This window comes from Thermoascus crustaceus, assembly GCF_041956765.1.
Source record: "Thermoascus crustaceus strain CBS 181.67 unplaced genomic scaffold VTN00scaffold_5, whole genome shotgun sequence".
Classification (NCBI taxonomy): domain Eukaryota; kingdom Fungi; phylum Ascomycota; class Eurotiomycetes; order Eurotiales; family Thermoascaceae; genus Thermoascus; species Thermoascus crustaceus.
The window spans coordinates 1,474,739-1,492,649 of record NW_027192531.1 but is presented as its reverse complement, the minus strand read 5'-3'; the positions used below and the strand labels follow the sequence as shown (position 1 = coordinate 1,492,649).

At 52.5% G+C, this 17,911-nt stretch overlaps 6 protein-coding genes across 6 annotated transcripts; 4 read left to right on the top strand and 2 right to left on the bottom strand.

Moving 5' to 3' along the window:
- Nucleotides 1-21: 21 nt before the first annotated feature.
- Nucleotides 22-1,500, top strand: VTN00DRAFT_8067 (uncharacterized protein; the record flags this gene model as incomplete). Its single annotated transcript, XM_069434880.1, has 1 exon — nt 22-1,500. The coding sequence occupies one exon, from the start codon at nt 22-24 to the stop codon at nt 1,498-1,500; it is 1,479 nt and encodes a 492-aa protein (XP_069286333.1).
- Nucleotides 1,501-2,021: 521 nt separating this feature from the next.
- VTN00DRAFT_8066 (uncharacterized protein) lies at nt 2,022-3,326 on the top strand (the record flags this gene model as incomplete). Its single annotated transcript, XM_069434879.1, has 1 exon — nt 2,022-3,326. The coding sequence occupies one exon, from the start codon at nt 2,022-2,024 to the stop codon at nt 3,324-3,326; it is 1,305 nt and encodes a 434-aa protein (XP_069286332.1).
- Nucleotides 3,327-4,166: 840 nt separating this feature from the next.
- On the top strand, nt 4,167-5,801 carry VTN00DRAFT_8065 (uncharacterized protein; the record flags this gene model as incomplete). The annotated part of the gene is made up of 1 exon (XM_069434878.1): nt 4,167-5,801. The coding sequence occupies one exon, from the start codon at nt 4,167-4,169 to the stop codon at nt 5,799-5,801; it is 1,635 nt and encodes a 544-aa protein (XP_069286331.1).
- Nucleotides 5,802-7,321: 1,520 nt separating this feature from the next.
- VTN00DRAFT_8064 (uncharacterized protein) lies at nt 7,322-8,923 on the bottom strand (the record flags this gene model as incomplete). Its single annotated transcript, XM_069434877.1, has 1 exon — nt 7,322-8,923. The coding sequence occupies one exon, from the start codon at nt 8,921-8,923 to the stop codon at nt 7,322-7,324; it is 1,602 nt and encodes a 533-aa protein (XP_069286330.1).
- Nucleotides 8,924-13,468: 4,545 nt separating this feature from the next.
- VTN00DRAFT_8063 (uncharacterized protein) lies at nt 13,469-14,296 on the bottom strand (the record flags this gene model as incomplete). Its single annotated transcript, XM_069434876.1, has 1 exon — nt 13,469-14,296. One exon carries the CDS (start codon nt 14,294-14,296, stop codon nt 13,469-13,471), a length of 828 nt encoding a protein of 275 aa, XP_069286329.1.
- Nucleotides 14,297-15,348: 1,052 nt separating this feature from the next.
- On the top strand, nt 15,349-16,930 carry VTN00DRAFT_8062 (uncharacterized protein; the record flags this gene model as incomplete). Its single annotated transcript, XM_069434875.1, has 3 exons — nt 15,349-15,397; nt 15,591-16,581; nt 16,654-16,930. The coding sequence occupies 3 exons, from the start codon at nt 15,349-15,351 to the stop codon at nt 16,928-16,930; spliced, it is 1,317 nt and encodes a 438-aa protein (XP_069286328.1).
- Between the last annotated feature and the right edge of the window lie 981 nt (nt 16,931-17,911).

Sequence of the window (17,911 nt, the reverse complement as noted above, 5' to 3'; positions counted from 1 at the left end):
TTCCCAGTAGCAGTGTCCATCATGGCAGATCCGCTGTACGAGCTGCTCGTCCCGTACCTGGACGCAGCTGAGACCCCATCGCGTCCCCTCTCCGCGCGAGATGCGACGATCTCGAAGTATCTCGACCGCCTGTCTACTCTCTCTATCGAGTCCTTGAAGTCGACCGAACCACAGTCGCTAGCTCAATCCTCCCAGTCGACTCTATTGTCTCTACAGGCGCTCTCCAATCGCTCACACAAGGCGTTCATCACATCGTCCGACAATCTTTCGACCCTCCGAACTTCTATTCCCCGCTTGGCGCGTGAAGTACAGCAGCTACGCGATGGCATTCCAACGCTCGATGAGGAAGCCGTGCGCTTCTCGTCCACATACACGAAGACCGTTGAGAATCCGATCCTAGACCGGCGGAAGAAAGCCATGCAGTTAGTGAGGAACGTGGATCGACTGTCCGACATCCTGGAGCTTCCTACCTTGCTCTCGACCGCCGTGTCCTCAGCCTCTGCGAGCTCTGGTGGAGCTACGGCGTCGACCACGAGCTATTCATCTGCATTAGATCTGTATGCGCACATAAAACGGCTGCAGACCCTGTATCCCGACTCCCCTCTGATCAAGGATGTCGCGCTGCAAGCGGAAGATGCGATGAAGGACATGACGACAAATCTCATTGCTGGCCTTCGAACGCAGAACATCAGACTCGCGGCAGCTATGAGGACTGTCGGGTGGCTACGACGTGTTGCTCCGGAGCTTGAAAACCTGCGGGAAGACGATGGATCGGGCACGAACGAAGGAGCATTTGGCGCCCTCTTCCTCGTCTGCAGACTGGCGAACTTGGTATCTACGCTTGAGGCACTGGATCCGCTGAGAGAGCTCGCCGATCAGGAGACTCAGCGGCGGCTTCAAAGTGCAAGCAAACAAAACGGGTCGTCACATAATGCGAACACTTGGTCAGGGGGCCAGCAGACGGAGAGATTCCTGAAAAGGTACATTGAGATCTACCGAGAGCAGAGCTTCGCCATTGTCTCGCTGTACAAGAACATCTTCGCAGCAGAGCAGTCTGAATCAGAGCTCGCGAGCATGCACGGTCTGAACATCCGGCATGTGAACCTGCGGACGAAGGTCTCGGCGAAAAGGCAGGCTAGCAAGGACGACCCGCTTCAGGCTCTGCCGCCAGCTTTGGCTACCTTCCCCATGCATTTAGTAGAGCTGCTGACTGAGACGTTGCGTACGTATCTACCGAACGTGCAGGACAAGAGCTCGCGGGAGTCCCTCCTAACCCAGGTCCTCTACTGTGCGGGCAGTCTCGGACGGCTTGGGGGTGACTTTAGCATGATCCTGACTCTCCTGGATGGCGCAGACGACGAGGAGGGAGAGAACATCTACGAATGGGAGGAGGTGATGAGGAAGCATCGGGCGCTTGCCGGGCGTTTGGAGCAGCTGACTAGCGGCAATGCGGTGGCTGGGTCTAGGGGAAGCTCGCGGGTGGCATCACCCGTACACTGAGGGTGGGATATACAGCTGATAGCGGCATTCCCTGTATAATAACGCTCTGTACGGAGAATAGCCAGCGCATCATGGTGTTGATCAGATCTTCCAAAAATAAAGGGCAGGGCTGTCGGCTGTGCTAACCTGCCAGGGACTAGCGGCGGATCCTCTCTCCGCTTCTCCGCCCGTCTTGTGGTGTCCAGACTCGCTTCCTCTCTTCCTCTCTTCCTCTCTCCTCTCGCCTTGGGATCCTGCTCTGTCAGGGCCGGGTGCTCCATCGCTTGCCCTGCCTCCTGCGTGGTGCATGCACTCTTCCTCTCAGGCCAGGCACAGCTAACCGAATTTCGCAAGCTTGCCCTTTGTTCTTCACCCGCTGACAGTTCACCTATTCAGCCGTCCATCTTGCCATCCCCCTGCGCCCATCAACACATAAGGATCTCTGGCTCTATTCCGACCTTCGAGCAACCGGCATCCATGAGCGGTATTTCCCTTTGAGAAAGTGGACCTTCCTGCTTCCCTAACTACGATACTTCGAAACCATGTCAACGCTCGCCGCCTCTGCAACTCCTCCGCCGACGGGCGGCTTGATTGATCCCACCAAACAAGCAGAATACCCCATCCTCCTGGGTGACAAGCTGGCTGGGAAGGAGACTGCCAAACAGAGGCGGTTCGTCAACATCACATATAACCACAAGAGCAAATCGGCCACTCCGCAGCAACGATCGACCATTACACATTCGTCCACTTCTCGAGACATCTACAATCTTACAATCAAGGACAAAGCCGCAAATGCGGAGCAGACCAGCTTAACGTATTCCTATCGGGGTAGCGTTGACCCCTCGATGCCGGTGTCGGAGTCCGAATCTAGAAATCTCGTCTTGGTTTTCGATCCTCAGCGGAAGGCGTTCATCTTGGAGCCGGTTTCGACACGATTGAACTTCAACCTGCGCTCCGCGCCCGGGAAGACAGACAAACAGGTTGCTGAGCAGTACCCGCAACTCAGTACACTGCCGGAGGACGACCAACCTTCAGGCGACGATCGTCTACAGGGCAGTGCCAGTGAGGATGAGGGTGCGGCGGATGACGACAACCCGTATGACTACCGTCACTTCCTTCCTAAGGCTGGTGGTGAGGCGGAGAAACCGGCCACCTCTACAAGCACTACGCCAGATCCACATCAAGTCATGAGCAAGACCAGCACACCTTCTCTGCCTCCTACTGCAAACCCGAAGCCGAAAGTGATACCACGAACAAAACAACAGACAAATCCTCTTCGCCAACAGAAGCGAACGCCCAGACCTACAAGCAAAGTCAACAATGCTGCAGCAACGACGCAAAAGCCGAAGTCCGCTGCCCGTGTTGATCCGGAAGATATGGCTTCCGAATCATCATATTCTGACGTGGAAGAGACCACGGGAGTGGCATCATCTCACAAACCTGCTCCGTCACCAGGCTCCAACTCCAATTCCAACATTATCATTGATGGAGATCTGATCATTGACATGGGCTCACCACCGCCGTCACGTCCGCCCTTCAGGGTCAACCCTGCTCATTTCTCATCGAACAACACATCTGCCAATGAAGCAGACGACGATGGCGATGACGAGGAAGAAATCGAAGATCTACGGCTACCCTCTCCTGCTGGGCCAACAGGTAACTCGCAGATGGGCAATGCTCAGTCAGCGCAAGAATATGAGGAAGAACCGGAGGACGATGATGCACTGGCTGCGGAAATGGAAGCGGCGTTCGAAGAAAGTGCACGGGAGGAAGAGCAAGCGAGGCACCAACAACAGCAATATACCGTTCAGAGCGAAGACGAGAGTGAAGTAAGCGAGGAAGAGTGAGAGTCAGGTGAGGATTTGTAAATTTAAGGTCGGCTGGGAACGCGTTTTCAGTGCAGTAATTTCGATTGCGATTTAGCAAGCCAGCACACATGGGGGCGGCCTGTTCGGAGTTTTGGAGAACAAAAGATGCTTTAAGGATGTTAAGGTTAGACAAAGTATGATACCAAAGCGCTGTCTCTTTTTTTCCGAATGTACATTAAGTATGGAAGTCTATCTGAAATCTTTTTCTCTAAATATTTTTCTTATTTATTGTCGTGTGTATCTTAGTCCATCGGAGGTAGTCTGTAGCGACACAAAGCGGGCGTTGACGTCGAACGCTCAGGGCGGAACAAAGATGACCCGGCGCTCTCTTTCTGTTCGCGCGCCTCAACTCGTCCGCCGACACAAGCAGCCTCGCGCTCGAAACTCCTCCTGACGAGCAGGGCGACACTCCCACTTTCTTCTTCTAGGGACTCCGTCTTTTTTGATAACTACCTGCTCTGGCTGGTTTTTTTTAAGGGATAATCCGGTTGTTGTGGCTCTTTACTAATCTCTCAAGCAGTCGTCTTTCCCCGGCTTTTGCGACTCCCTCCCGCGGAGACGGCACTGCACGATGATACCAGATAGGTCTGCTCCGGTCTATGAAATCTCTTAACACTCAACGCTATCTTTCTTTTCGGGGCAAAAGGGAAGACGCAATTCTGTACGCGTGCGCTCGACCTATCCTTCGGAAATCATCATCCGCTACTTCTACAGCACTCCGTCGCAAATCGCCTACATCGGTAGTCGAATCTTTCCCGTCCGAAGACCTTTGTATCTAGTCCCTTATCCTGGGCCTATTCCCTCTAGGGCACGCCCTTGATGGCATCAGAGTCACCGCGCCCTGGCGAGCCGCGGCCCGTTCCTGCCCCGTCGAACCCGGTTCTCCTCGCGACGCAATCGAAATGGATCTTCACGGATGAAGAGCTCACGCGGACGCCATCCCAGTTGGATGGCATGGCAATGGAGGCGGAACTCACGAGCCGGAGCAAGGGGGTCAACTTCATAACGCAGATGGGGATCATGCTGAAGCTGCCGCAGCTCACGCTCGCGACGGCGGCCGTGTACCTGCACCGGTTCTTCATGCGGTACAGCATGGTGGACTTGCCGCAACGTCCCGGGATACACCCATATCCGATCGCGGCGACGTCGCTGTTTCTGGCCACCAAGGTGGAAGAGAACTGCCGGAAGATGAAGGAGCTGGTGGTCGCGTGCTGTCGAGTCGCGCAGAAGCAGCCCAACCTCGTCGTAGACGAGCAGTCCAAGGAGTTCTGGAAGTGGAGAGACACGATCCTACACAATGAGGACCTGCTCCTCGAGGCGCTCTGCTTCGATCTGCAGCTCGAACAGCCCTACCGCATCCTCTACGAGTTCATCTGCTTCTTTGGCGTCAACGAGAACAAGCACCTGCGCAACGCGTCGTGGGCGTTTATCAATGACTCCATGTATACCGTCCTGTGTCTGCAGTTCGTGCCTCGCACGATCGCCGCCAGCGCGCTCTACGCGGCCGCCAGGCATTGCAATGTGGCGTTTGAGGACGACGAGCTGGGGCGCCCATGGTGGGAGCAGATTGACGTGGACCTGACTGAGGTCCGACGGGCATGTAACCGGATGGCACAGCTCTACGAGAACAACGCGATATACAAGCACAGCCACCACTACCCGACTACGCCGGTGCACATGGAAGAGGACACGGAGAAGACCAGAATCCCCCGTCGCAGCAGCGCCGCGGGAGTTCCTCCCGAGCAGTCGGGAGAGATTAATGGACGAAAGCGCTCAAGGGAACCGGAGGATGAAGTCCAGAGCCGTCATGGTTCTTCAAATCCTCAGGAACAGGGTGGAGCAGCCGCCACGAATGGCACGTCATTTGACCCCGAACGGTCCCCGAAGCGGCCAAGGATCACCCCTCAACCCGACGGCAGCCATGATTCTTCGTCTAAATCGACAGAAGCATCTGACCAGAACCGGAGCATGAACGGTAGTCATCATGCTTCATCATCATCATCATCTCATCTCCCCCCACCTCCATCTAACAACCAACACCCCTTACCTCCCATCCCTCCAGTTTCAGCAGAGTCCGCACGTCGCAACAGCAACAGCAACAATAATAATCCTTCCACCGAAGTTTCAGACCCAGACGCCGTCCAGCAACGGATCGACGAGATCGTCGCCCAGAACAGCGGCCGCGGCGGAGGGGGCGACAGACGACGCACAGATCACTACCGGCCGCCGCCGCCGTCGCGAGACTGGGACAGAGATCGAGACCGGGAATGGGACCGTGAGAGACGCCGCTCATCCGGGTCCGGTCCCGGCGGTGAAGGCGGAGGCGGAGGACGGAGACCAAGCTACGAACACTCGCAACCGCCATCAGATAGGGAGCAACATTCCCAAGATGATCGAGCGACAGAAGAAGGCGAAGTCGAAGAAGGTGGTGGGAGCGAGGAGGGAGAGCTCTGAATGAGTAAATCTATCGCACTAACTCTAGGAGAGAAAGACATATGGACCTCAGGGAGGGAGGAAGAGATTTTCGTGTACGTATGCGCCATATTTCCGGGTGTGAATTTTTGAAATTCTGCAACATTATTTACTTTTAGGTATTGGGCAATGACAATAGCATGGTGCGGTGGGGGGAGCATGCATAATTCTTGATTTGAAAAAAAAATCAGACAGGCCAGCAAATTCTCCTTTTTTTCCCTTCATTTTCCCCCTTGTCTCTTTGAGATGAGGAGCGGGTATATGTCTCGGTTTAAGTTAAAGGGTCTGGTCGCCGGTTGTTTCATGTATGTATCAATGCATTGTTTTCCGGATTTTCTAGGAAGAAAGGAAGAAAGGAAAGGGGCGCAAAAAGAAGGCGATGCGATGGCGATGCGACGCGATTAGCTTTGGGGATACAAGTATAGTATGTATTTATGTAATTAGGGAGATGTTTATTATTGTCTGGTAAAGATAAAACAGAAACTGAGGGTCAGACGATCTTTATCTTGGTCTTTTTTTCGCCTTCCGTCTTCAGATCCAGAGATCCAGTCAAGAGAGAGATAAAATTCTCGTCGAGTATTGTTCCGTCCATTAGCAGATGGGGATTTGTAATGGAAGAGATCTCTTTCAGATCCCGACGTTCCATGGTTCCATGGTCATACTAAATACTAAGGTTCTTACTGGTCTGGCTACTCTTTTTGTGACAAGGAAAAAACAGAAAGGAGCACCCAAAAGTAGAGCTAGGTAAAGTCGTTCATGTATGCGTTATAAGCATCAATCAATCAATCAGATATCCAAACCAAAAAATCTTAGTACACATGCTGCGCGTCAAAAACATGCAATCAGACCAAACACATCAAAACATAACAGGGCACTCAGAATGCACTAAGATATCGATAAATCATTTCTTTCTCCGGTCTCCTGTACCTCTTTTTTCTTCTCTTTTTCTTTAAATTCCTTTTGTCTTTTCCTGTTCCCTCCCTTGTTGTTTCTCTTTCAAAACGTACAGTGTGAATAATGAAGGGGTATACCTTCATCAATCCTTGCCTCCCATTATCACCTTTTTCGGGGTCTCATCTGGTGTGGTAAAAGGGGGGGGGGGGGGGTAAGTAAGTATAAGTACAGGACAAACGACAATCGTGAAATATATGTACAAGAAATACGTGCCCCTCCAACAACCGCCAAATATAGGCATATAAGACATAGGCTGAAGCGAGTAGGCAGACAGATTAGAATGCATATGATCAGGAGAGGCGGCAGGAAGCAAGCAGACGCGGATCAGCGAATACAGGTACAGCAGACAGTTGCGAGAGAAGATGGATGGCCATGAGCCAGGATATGAGTGGGGAGATGAAAGTGGTAGGTAGACAGATAAGCGTAAAACATCCCCGAAAGAACCGAAGCGCGTAGACGCCATAACTGATAACACATAACAATAATCGAAATTCGTAACAAGTGTGGAGACGCGTTATCGCATGTCAGGGGTATTTCACGGGTTGTGTTCAGAAGTCTCCGAAGATCTCGTCGAGCTCGTCAACCTCTACGGTCTCAGGGCTCCGCAGGTCACTCCATGAATCACGGATCATGTCAAAATCCATGTTAACCCCGAGCACGGAGGACTTTCCCAGGGGCTTCTTGGTGTCATATCCACCAGCACACAGGTGAACTCCCGAAACCTTCATGTCCATTTCGGAAAGATCGGTCTCCAGCATGTCGATGGTCCGTTTCAGCGAAACAGGAGCGGTGGAGTCGCCCGAAATGGAGATAGGAGTGGCACCACGGACGCTCGCAGCCATGCTCTGTTTCAGCTTCAAAAGACCAGCCGTTGTTTCAATTCCAGAAGTGCATTCCTCAACCTCAGAGCCCGCATCGGAAGTGGTGCTCGTACCAGACGAGAGTGATGAAGCGGACGATAGAGAAGGCGACGGAGACGTTCCAAAAAGCGCAGCGGCTGCCACCTCGTCGAGATCCTGCTCCCGAGCACGAGAGCCTAGCCGCGAGAAATAATCACCGTACTGGCCATCCGGGACACTTTCCTCACCCATCGAAGAAAGCGGGTCCTCGTCCATCGGTGATCCGGAAAGACCGATGTTTCCATCGGTGCCCTCAAAGCTGGAGGTGGGGCTCTTTTCGGCACTTGCCTGCCGGCTTGCTTTTCCCTCAGAAGTTCGCTCTCGAACAGAGCTCGCCGTCTGAGTAAATTCCTTCTCGTCACCCTCCAGTGGTGGAGAAGCCGCACGGTGGTTGTGCATTAAGCGGTGGTGGGGACGGTGGTCGGAGAAGCTGGTACCGGGTGCTCCTGAGCCTCCAGGCCCAGCATGACCGTTCAGGTCCATATTATCATCTTCGAATTCTGGGGAGGACAGATCGACCTCTGGACTGGGACTAAGACGTGCGCGCTCCCGAGCTAGCGCGTCTTCCTCATCCTGGTCGACGCTCGATACGCTAGGCGTGATCTGCTTCCCATCGACACCAGGAATAAAGACATCGTCCGAGTTCTCCGGTATAGGCTGATGAGGACAGGTGGTAAGGTAATAGAACACTTTCCGAGGATGAACCGGTATCAACTCCTTCGCGAGTGGGCAAGGCGCGAGAGCAGACCAGGGGCGCTTGAGGTAGGCGCTGAGCCGGGAAGACAGCAGAGCAGCGGGGTTCGCAGAGTTCGCGACACTTTCATTGACCGTGACTAGAACTGCCGCGAGCTCCTTGATGAGGTGAGGTCGGTTTCCCGTCTTTTCCAATTGCTTAATCACAGCAACAACCACATCATCGTCGATGCCCTCTGTGTCGACTTTGGGAACAGAACCTCCGTCGGTGGGCGACGGCGGCGGCGTGTGCTCGTAGGTACCTCGCTTACTCGAGGGGCGACCATTTTCCACGTTCTCCTTTTCATCCCTCAGGGCGATTGAAGCAGATGCAGGTCTCTCTGGCGACTCTGAATCCGAGTCATGAGACCTCTTTACCTTCTTGGTTGGCGGAAGTTGGTCGTCGGTTACGGGCGGCAGCTTTGGGGCGGATGGGGACCGATGCGAACGAGAGGCGTTTGGAAGGTGAATGCCCAGCGACGGAAGGGATAGAGACTTGCGGCGAGTATTATAAGGCATATTTGGAGGATGAGGGGGAAAATGAGGGGGAGGGTAAAATACAAGGCAAAGGAGTGGAATTGTAGACGTCGGGGAGGATGAGAGGTCGCGAAGGGGCGAAGAGGAGACCGACGGCCGATCGGGACTGATCGATCGAACGAGTCGGTGTCCAGGGCCCTTGGAGGGGGTAGCGGGTTTGTTGTGGGTTTCAGCTGAGCCGGCGGGAAGATGGGAAGAGCATGCGACGGGTGATGTGGCGAGCGTGATTGGGCCGAGGCACGCTGGATGCTGGATGTGGGACGTTCAAGAATGCGACAGGGAGAGCGAAGGGGGGAAAAACAAAGCAGCGGAGATCCAACCAGCGTGCGTCTATTTTTTTGGAGTGGGTTCGTCAGTCAAGTCCAGCCAAGGTTTTGTTCCAGCAGAGCCATCACACCGCCTCCGTCGGAGATGCAGGGGCAAAATAGGTAGGAAGCGGGACAGAAAAAAAAAGAAAAATATTGAAGGCGTTGCTTGAGGATGCAGGGAGCAGCAGGCGGCAAAAACTCACCAGACGTTGGAAGTCAAAGAAGGGCGGACGCCAAGCTGAGATGTGCGATGCGTCGATGACGAGCGTTGTCAAACGAGCCGTCGCGCTTCGCGATGACAACACTCTGATTGGAGATGTGAGACCTCGAGGGGTCCGGGGTCGACGGGGTTTTCTGTACTGTACTGCGTCCACACAAGAGAGATTGGCGGCCGTTAACTACGCCGCAGGTGGTAGATATGATAATAATGGCAGTAGAACACAGCCCAGTTGAGATGGTGGGAAAGAGCAGAACCAGATGACAGATGCTGCTTCGCGGCAACATGCAGTTCTACTGAGAGTTTCCAGGGAAAAGATGGATTCGGAGGCAAAACAGACGTCCGGACGACGCGAACAAACAGGCTGGCTAGCTGGGACGGATCGCGGGCCACGGCTCTTCTGTGTCGGTAACCCAAAAAGCTCTACGCCGTACGGGGTCTAGAGGCGCTGACTCTGGAGTGCAGTAGTACGCTGCAAAGAACATGAAGAGAAGGAAAAGCCCAGCAAATCGGTTCCAAGGGTTGTGGATCATGAGGCGTGTCGGCACGTATCATCGTTTGCAAAACAACACGGCCGGTGGACCGGGGAGCCACAGTGTTCAGGCCGGTCCGGCGGCGACGTTAAGGCGGCAGGATATGAGGCGAATCACCGTCCAACGGAAGACAAAGCCCGGCAGAAAAAAACTCTCCTCAAGTGTGGAACGGCGTGGATCAACTGCTCGCCACTGGATGTTGAGGGCTCACCGACCCATGGGGCGCATGGAATGGCAGATACTTGCAGTGGTCAACCGTCAACGGGAATGGGTGCTAAAAGGCATGGCGCATGGCACAGCGCACAACAGGGGACTTGCTGCGTTCGAACCAGGGATGGTAGCGTGTCGTTCATGGAACTCTGCAGGCTGAACAAACAGGCATAACTGCATATCTCAGATTGCTGATGACGATGGTCATGACATAGAGGGGAATGGTTAGTCCAGAGTCAAAAATGCAGTGAGAGATCAGCGTTGAGAGATGGAGCAAAACTCGAAAATAGGCTCCAGACCATGGAGCCGCCGAAAGTTTCGAGTCTGGTCGGCAAAATGACCAGCTTTAGTTGCCAGGATGGAGATGGATCGTGATCCAGACGATGATCGAAGGTGGTTGGTGATGGTGTCTGTGGTGTTGAGGATGCCGGAGGAGAGACGCAGGACCCCGGCATGGACGCAGGCAGCAAGGGCGCACCGCCAGACCAACCCTCTGAACAGATTATCTCGGCCTGGCAGGCTGACATACTATAATTCCATCCCTTCTTGAGGCCTTGCTTCCTCTGTTGTCTATCTCCATCTCGATCCTGATCCTATCCTCATCGCCGACGGGGTTGCGTGCAGTACTCCGTCTGGTTGCTGCTGCAACGGCCATCCCCGCCTCCGCCAATCGAAGGCCATACAAATCTCCGACTGGAGACAGATACTTTTTCTCCTCTATATACTCTGGAACACCAGCCACCCGTTATGCCGTTGTGCCATACTTCAGCGGTTCAGTATGCATGACTGTCCCGATCTGGGTCATGGAGTAGAGACGTCTCGTATCGCATCTCTACCCATCACTTTGGTGGTTTACACTGCCTCTTCCCGATGCAGTTATCTTGCTGGACTTGCGTATGATTTGCATGTCAGCACTCCGCAGTCCGCATATCCTTGCATCCAAGCGAGCAAGTAATATCAAGTTCTCCAAGAAGCTGCTGCATCATAGAATGACAACTCGCTACACAGTACATGTACTCCGCAGTTGCACTTCGTGTACAAGCACTACTATATTCAGTCCCGGCCAACGCCGTAATCCTACTTGTAACATCTCCACATCTCCACGGCGGGACCCAGCATGCGTTTCAGCAAGTCTGTTTGACCCTGATATGGCTATCTCTAGACTCGGTGCACTACCCATCCGGGAATGCTGTCCCGTCCTCGCACATGCTGCAAACCCTTTTTCGATGACCACCAACAAACTGCTAGTACCATACTGAACATGTCTGACGTCACAGGTATACAGGAGGCCAGCAAAATCGCAGATCGGTCTACACATGAAGACTAAGTTACTTCTATACGAGTTTTGCTTCTAGTAGGCCGGATGGATTGATGATATCCAAATCCTGGAATCCTTGTCCCGACAGCTTGACTCTGGCTTGTAGTCGAAGACACTTCCCAAAGAAGCAGAAAACTTGAGTTGTAAAGAGACACTTAAGCAGATGCAGCACTTAACCCAACGCATCTGCGCCTGCAGGAGGCCCGACCTAGCACCAAGTACCGGCTGCAGACCCCGCGCCGCACAATCTGACGACACAATAATCATCGCCAACATTCGGTGAGGGGTCAAGATACTGCAACTCACAAATAATGTCAAGTACTTATTTCTGCCCTTTTTCCATATTCCTTTCTTAGCTAGTTGCTGGAAAATCACTCAAATCTCTCCAACAAGGGTCCTTTATGTTCCCTGTTGGCGGGATGTCGGTGTACATAGATACCAAATCCGACGGAAGTAAGACGTCATGAAATTAAACAGCGAGCCTGCGCTCCCCTCACAGAAGTTCTACTGCCTAACCCCATGCAGTCCCGCTTTTCTATCATCCTCTCCAATATCTACGGACTACTATAAGTCCAAACTCCCCAACCCCTCCTATTAACGTATCGGGAATAGATCTACCATGTCAAACGAACCATCGGGTTTCTTATGGAGAAACCTGAATCATCGACTTCACACAATCCGCGCAGAAATGATGGATCGATCGAGTTTGTTAAAACAAATTAAACCGCCTCCGCTGTGCCACTTTCCCCACTAAATACGTCTGCATCCCGTTTTCCTTCTTCCGGCGAAACATTTATTAAACTGTAGCCATCCCGAGACGCCATGTCGGGCATCGCCGTCCGTCTGTCTTGTCTCATAGCCCGATACTCCCCGATGCCAAATTTCCCTTTGTTCCTGCATTTCAAACTCCGCCACCGCCCACTTTTCCGAGGTTTTTGAGATCCATACTAGTTACCATCGTGATCTAATTTTTAAGTGCCCGTTTTCGTCGTTTGCTTCAAGTCTAGGTAAGTAGTGATATAGAGAACTGAAATCAAACGCGGACAACATGTTTCGTCCTTTTTCTCTCTCTCCCTCTTCATTATGAGAGTACGTACGGCGCTGGATTTATAGTCCATAGTGGTATCTTATTAGCATCCCCTTAAATTTTGAAGAAAAAGAAGCAAGGTCCATCAAGAATGATGTTATCAATATCAATAATCGATAACCGGTCCCGAAACCGTTTCGTTTCGTTTCGTTTCGTTCCGTTTGGTTCGGTTCTGAACCAGGTTCGCTTACTAGTATTCCTGTTTGCATGCTGATCTGATCCTGATCTAACTTATCTGAGCTTAGGATAATACCAACCAACGCCCAGAGCGCATGGACGTTGGATCTGAGACATAAACCACAGCAAACTAAACCGTATCAGTCAGATCTCGATAGGAGGTGGCACAGCACTGACAGCACTGACAGCAGGCCCGGGCATCTGAGCTATGTCCAATGGATAGTGTGCACAGTAGGTACCAGTTGCCAAAAATGGATGACAGGGAGAAGCATGGACCAAATGATTAATTAGTGGTTGTTCTCAACGCCGACGATATTTCCAAGTGACACTGACAACAGAGAAGCCGGGAGAGAATTGTGCCAAGGTGGAGTATTTCTGAGTTTTATATATTTGATGTCTGGAAATTTTGATGTTACATTCAAACCCTATCTTGTGGAATGTCACTAAGAAGAATCAGTACACAAGGAGAGGTGGCTAAGGAAAGAGATGAGTAGTAGGAAGCTACTTCATATTAAATCCGCATATCTAATAATATGTTTATCTATAAAATGGAGATCTATATTCTATTCTATTGTACAGTACAGTACATCTTTCTCTATACGATAAAACAACCAAGACATAAACCGTCCACTGCGTAATCCGAAAATCATATCTACTCTCATTCAATTGACTGTCTTTTATTTCTTTCCCTCTTCCAATAGTCCTTTCTTCGGCCTCAGCACCACCCTCCACGTCGTTCCAAGGTGATACCTCTTCACCTCCACGACCTCCAACCCGCTCTGCTCCACGATCTCCCCGATATCCCGATTCCACCAGCACCCGTGGCGGTCCGCGTGCGCGGCAGCCAAGTTGTCCAGGATACCGTTCAGCCAGTTGTAATGGGAGCGACCGTGTTCCAGCAGCAGGATCCGGCCGTGCTCGGGCTCCGTGATCGTCCCGAGATGGCGGAGGAGACCGACAGGATCAGGCGTGGAGCAGAGACCCATCGTCTGTAGGACGGTGTCGAAGTAAGGTTTTGACGTTATCGACGGTGATTTATCCGTCGGAGAAGGTGTCACCTCCCTTGCATCCTGCGCCCGAAACGCAACCTTCTTAAACTCTGGGTACAGTTTCTCAAACTTCTGTCGCGCGATCTCGACCATCTCGGGACTGAGATCGACAAACGTAACGGACCTGCAGCCTTGCACTTCCGCCCTCCCCTTCTCATCCAACCCCCTCCGCTCCCCAAGCTCGTAGTAGTCCATATTCCGCCCCGTTCCGCAGCTGACCTCCAGCACATCACCGCGCGCCATCTTCACCAGCTCCTTCCGTCTCTTTCCAAGCCACATGGCCTTCTCCGCCAAGTCAACCTCGGCGTCGTATGTAGGCGCTGTTTTGTTGTACCTGTCCGAAACATCCTCAGGGATTGTGAGCGACCGCGACTCGGCCACTTCCCGACGGTAGGTCGTGTAGAGGTACCCGCAGTAGGTACTCACGGCGAAAACGCCAAAACCAAAGAATGCCATCGCGCGCGGAGATATCGGAGTATGTGCTGGCGTTGGAGGAGCACTGAGGTGTGGGTTGGCTCGTTTTGGTAGAGAGGGAGCTCCAGGCCCTCTTTGGCTGTGAAGGAGTCAGAGTGGATACATGAATCATTTGATATAAGCAATGTATTGAGTGCAAGTGCGTGTGCAGCTCCCATGAGGAGGATAAAATGAACTGCAGTTATGCATTGCAGGAATGTAAAGCTCGACGATTGGTCTCGAGGAGCAAATAGAAAGTCCATATCCAGCAAGAGAACCATGATACTGACCTCGGCCTTGTTGGAAAGGGTGACTTCATTTCTTGCTTGCCAGGTACGCCAGGTCGCGCAACTTTGGAGATCCTGGATGCCTGCCTTGCAACCGGTGAGGCCTTCATTTTGACTTCTCCGAAGCTGAGGCTCCGCTCAGGTACAGGATGAGAACTATGTGGTTTTGTAGAGAAATGGGTCCTTCGGGTATCCACGCATTCAAATGCCGTCAGATAAGGAATAGGAACCGAGCAAGTGATTCTTGCTTTCTGTATATCACATGAACATGAAACAAGAGCACCAGGGAACAACTGTGTGGAAATAAAACTGGAAAAGCCGGAAAAGAAAAAAAGATCGACTTGGCGAACAAATGGGTGGTATCACAAAATTAGCCAGAAGAGCTTAGGAAGCTGGGTATCAAGGGACTAAAAGCGAGACGAGATGTAATCTCCAGCCCGGAGTTGAGCAAAGACCGCGTCTCTGGTGTACTCTTTTCGCAGTATCTCGAGCCTGTCGATAATCCACAGGGAGGTGGTTGATGCCGAGCCAAGACTGTCGGGCCGGCGCCGGGTGCTTAGCTATCGGATAACCCGCGTCGTCGGCAGGGCGCGACGGTTCATGCCACATCGCTCAGAGCTGTTTGACTCGAACATATATAATTGCGAAGATTAACACCGGGCAGACAGACACTGGAGCTTGCTATTCAGTGTCCCAAGGAGAAGCAACCTTGAATCACTGAGGCTTTTAACTCCACACCTCTCAGGTCTGGCTCGAAGATAGTGCACTATGGCGCTGCCGCAATCTATATTGATCGTCGGAGGAGGAGTCTTTGGATGTTAGTCAATGCCTTTTGTTTCGTGATATTGGGATAAGTCTGATATCTGCCGTTTTTCTCTTCGTCTATCTTCGTATTCGCCAGCTGGCTCTGTCCTTCACTGTTCATTGTGCATGTCTTATCGACACACTTCCAATTTATATATACCTATCTACGGCGCATATATACCCTCTTTGCTGACCATCTCACGCAGTATCTACCGCTCTTTCCCTCTCAACCCGACACCCAGCGAGCCGAATCACCGTCTTGGAGGCCTCTCCCACAATCCCCAACCCTCATGGCTCTTCAGTCGACACATCTCGCATTGTGCGAGCCGACTACGCCAACCCAGCCTACGCCAGGCTGGCCGCCGCGGCCATTGAGCGCTGGCGCAACACGGATTGGGGCCAGGAAGGCCGCTATACGCAGAACGGGCTTGTGCTCGTCTACCCCGACGGTAACGGTACCGCGGCAAACTATACGCGGAAGAGCTACGAGAACGTGAAGCGGGCGGAGCCGGACAAGGTCGATTTCCTGCCCACCAAGGCAGACGTGGACAGGATCATGTCGAAGCATGGAGTAAAGACTGCTGTCGCGGGCGGATACGTGAACTGGGGATCTGGCTGGTCAGATGCGGAGGCATCGGTGCGGTTCGCGAGGAAGAAGCTCGAGGAGACGGAGAAGAATGTGACGTTCAAGACAGGACAGGTCGAGAGGATCCTCTTCGCGGACGAACGAAAGCAAGGACAACGCAAAACTGTTGGTGTCGCCCTGGCTGATAACACCACCATCACCGCGGACCTCATTATCCTCGCAACCGGCGCCTGGACCCCTAAGCTCGTGGACCTCCGTGGCAGGGCCCAGGCCACCGGCCAGGTGCTCGCGTACATACGCATCACAGACGAGGAGCAGCAGCGGCTCGCGCACATGCCGACAATTCTGAGCTTCGCGACGGGCATGTTCATCATCCCGCCGCGGAACAACCTGCTCAAGATCGCGCGGCATGCGTACGGCTACCGGAACCCGCAACGGGTGCCTGTACCGGGCACTGATGGACGCGAGACGATGGAGATCAGTGTGCCCGAAAATGGGCTCCCGATCCCGCTCGAGGGTGAGGAGGCCTGCAGAGCCGCGTTGAGGGAGATGCTGCCTGCATTTGCGGATAGGCCCTTCTGCCACACGCGGGTCTGCTGGTATACAGACACGTACGTTGAATCCATCCCCAACAGTATTAGACAAAGAATAGCTAGCTAACCATTTACTCCCAAAAAAAACAGCCCTAAAGGCGACTTCCTGATCACCTACCACCCCGACCACCCCAACCTCTTCCTCGCCACCGGCGGCAGCGGCCACGGATTCAAGTTCTTCCCCGTCCTGGGCGACAAGATCGTCGACGCGCTCGAGGGCACCCTGGAGCCCGAACTGCGCGAGCTGTGGCAGTGGCCTGCCTTCGCGGAGGATGTCGAGGCGACAGAAGACGGGAGCAGGTCCGGCCTTAAGGGGTTGATATTGAAGGAGGAGTTGGCGAAGTCATCGAGGGGCAGCAGACTATGATGATGATGACGATGTTACGTTGCCTATGGATTCCCGCACATAATACGTACAGAACAACGGAAAATATTTATATATATGGAAATGATAAATCCCTCTTGCAACTTGAGAGACAACAGGCAGATTTAGTGTTGTGTTCATCGTGATTCACACACGTTTGTTCTCTCTCATCGATCAAACAGCAATTTCATTCTACTCGAAGCACAAAAAAGCACCAGAAAACTCCTTTCACTTAACCTGTTGCAGTTACAGAATGATCTGTACGCGAGAGAAATGGCTACTTGTAAGCCGTGAGCTGGCATGATGTACTGTCAAAAAAGTAGACTCACCGCTTCCCCTGGAGGACGCGAGTCTGAGACAACTCCACGCAGAGCAAGACAGGAAACAACCAAGTTAAAGCATTTGTTTATCAGGGCTTAGATGTGCTACAGCATGATTAAACCACGACTAGACGAGGCAGCGGTTGCTTTAATGATGCTAATAGGATATTGCGCCAGGCGGCCAGCATGGCTCAAGATGACAAGGATGGCACAAAAACCACGTGAGATACCGACTACACATACGAGAAGGGGAAAAAGATAATGATTATATCTTCATTTTCTCCATTTCTGATTGACATATTCGTGGTCCATTCATACACAGTAATACCATCCACCGTAACCCAGCTCCCGTAGCACAACTTAGCCCTTTCCCATAATCAATCCCTAAGTACCAATTTTTTTTTCAGCCTTTCGGCTTCCCGTCCATCCTCGTAGGAATGAAATACAACATTCCATAATCTAATGTGCATGCAGCAACATCTCAGAGGCCTGGGCTATAAAAAGCCTTAGGCAGAATAGAACGAAAGCCACTCGCGGACTAGGGCAAAAAGCACATCGAAAATTCAGAAACGCCGAGAAAATAGGGTGGCGAAGAAGTGATTAGGAGGCAGCACCCATTCGACCAGCGCACATGTACCGCCCCTGGATCTGCGGAATGTGCGAC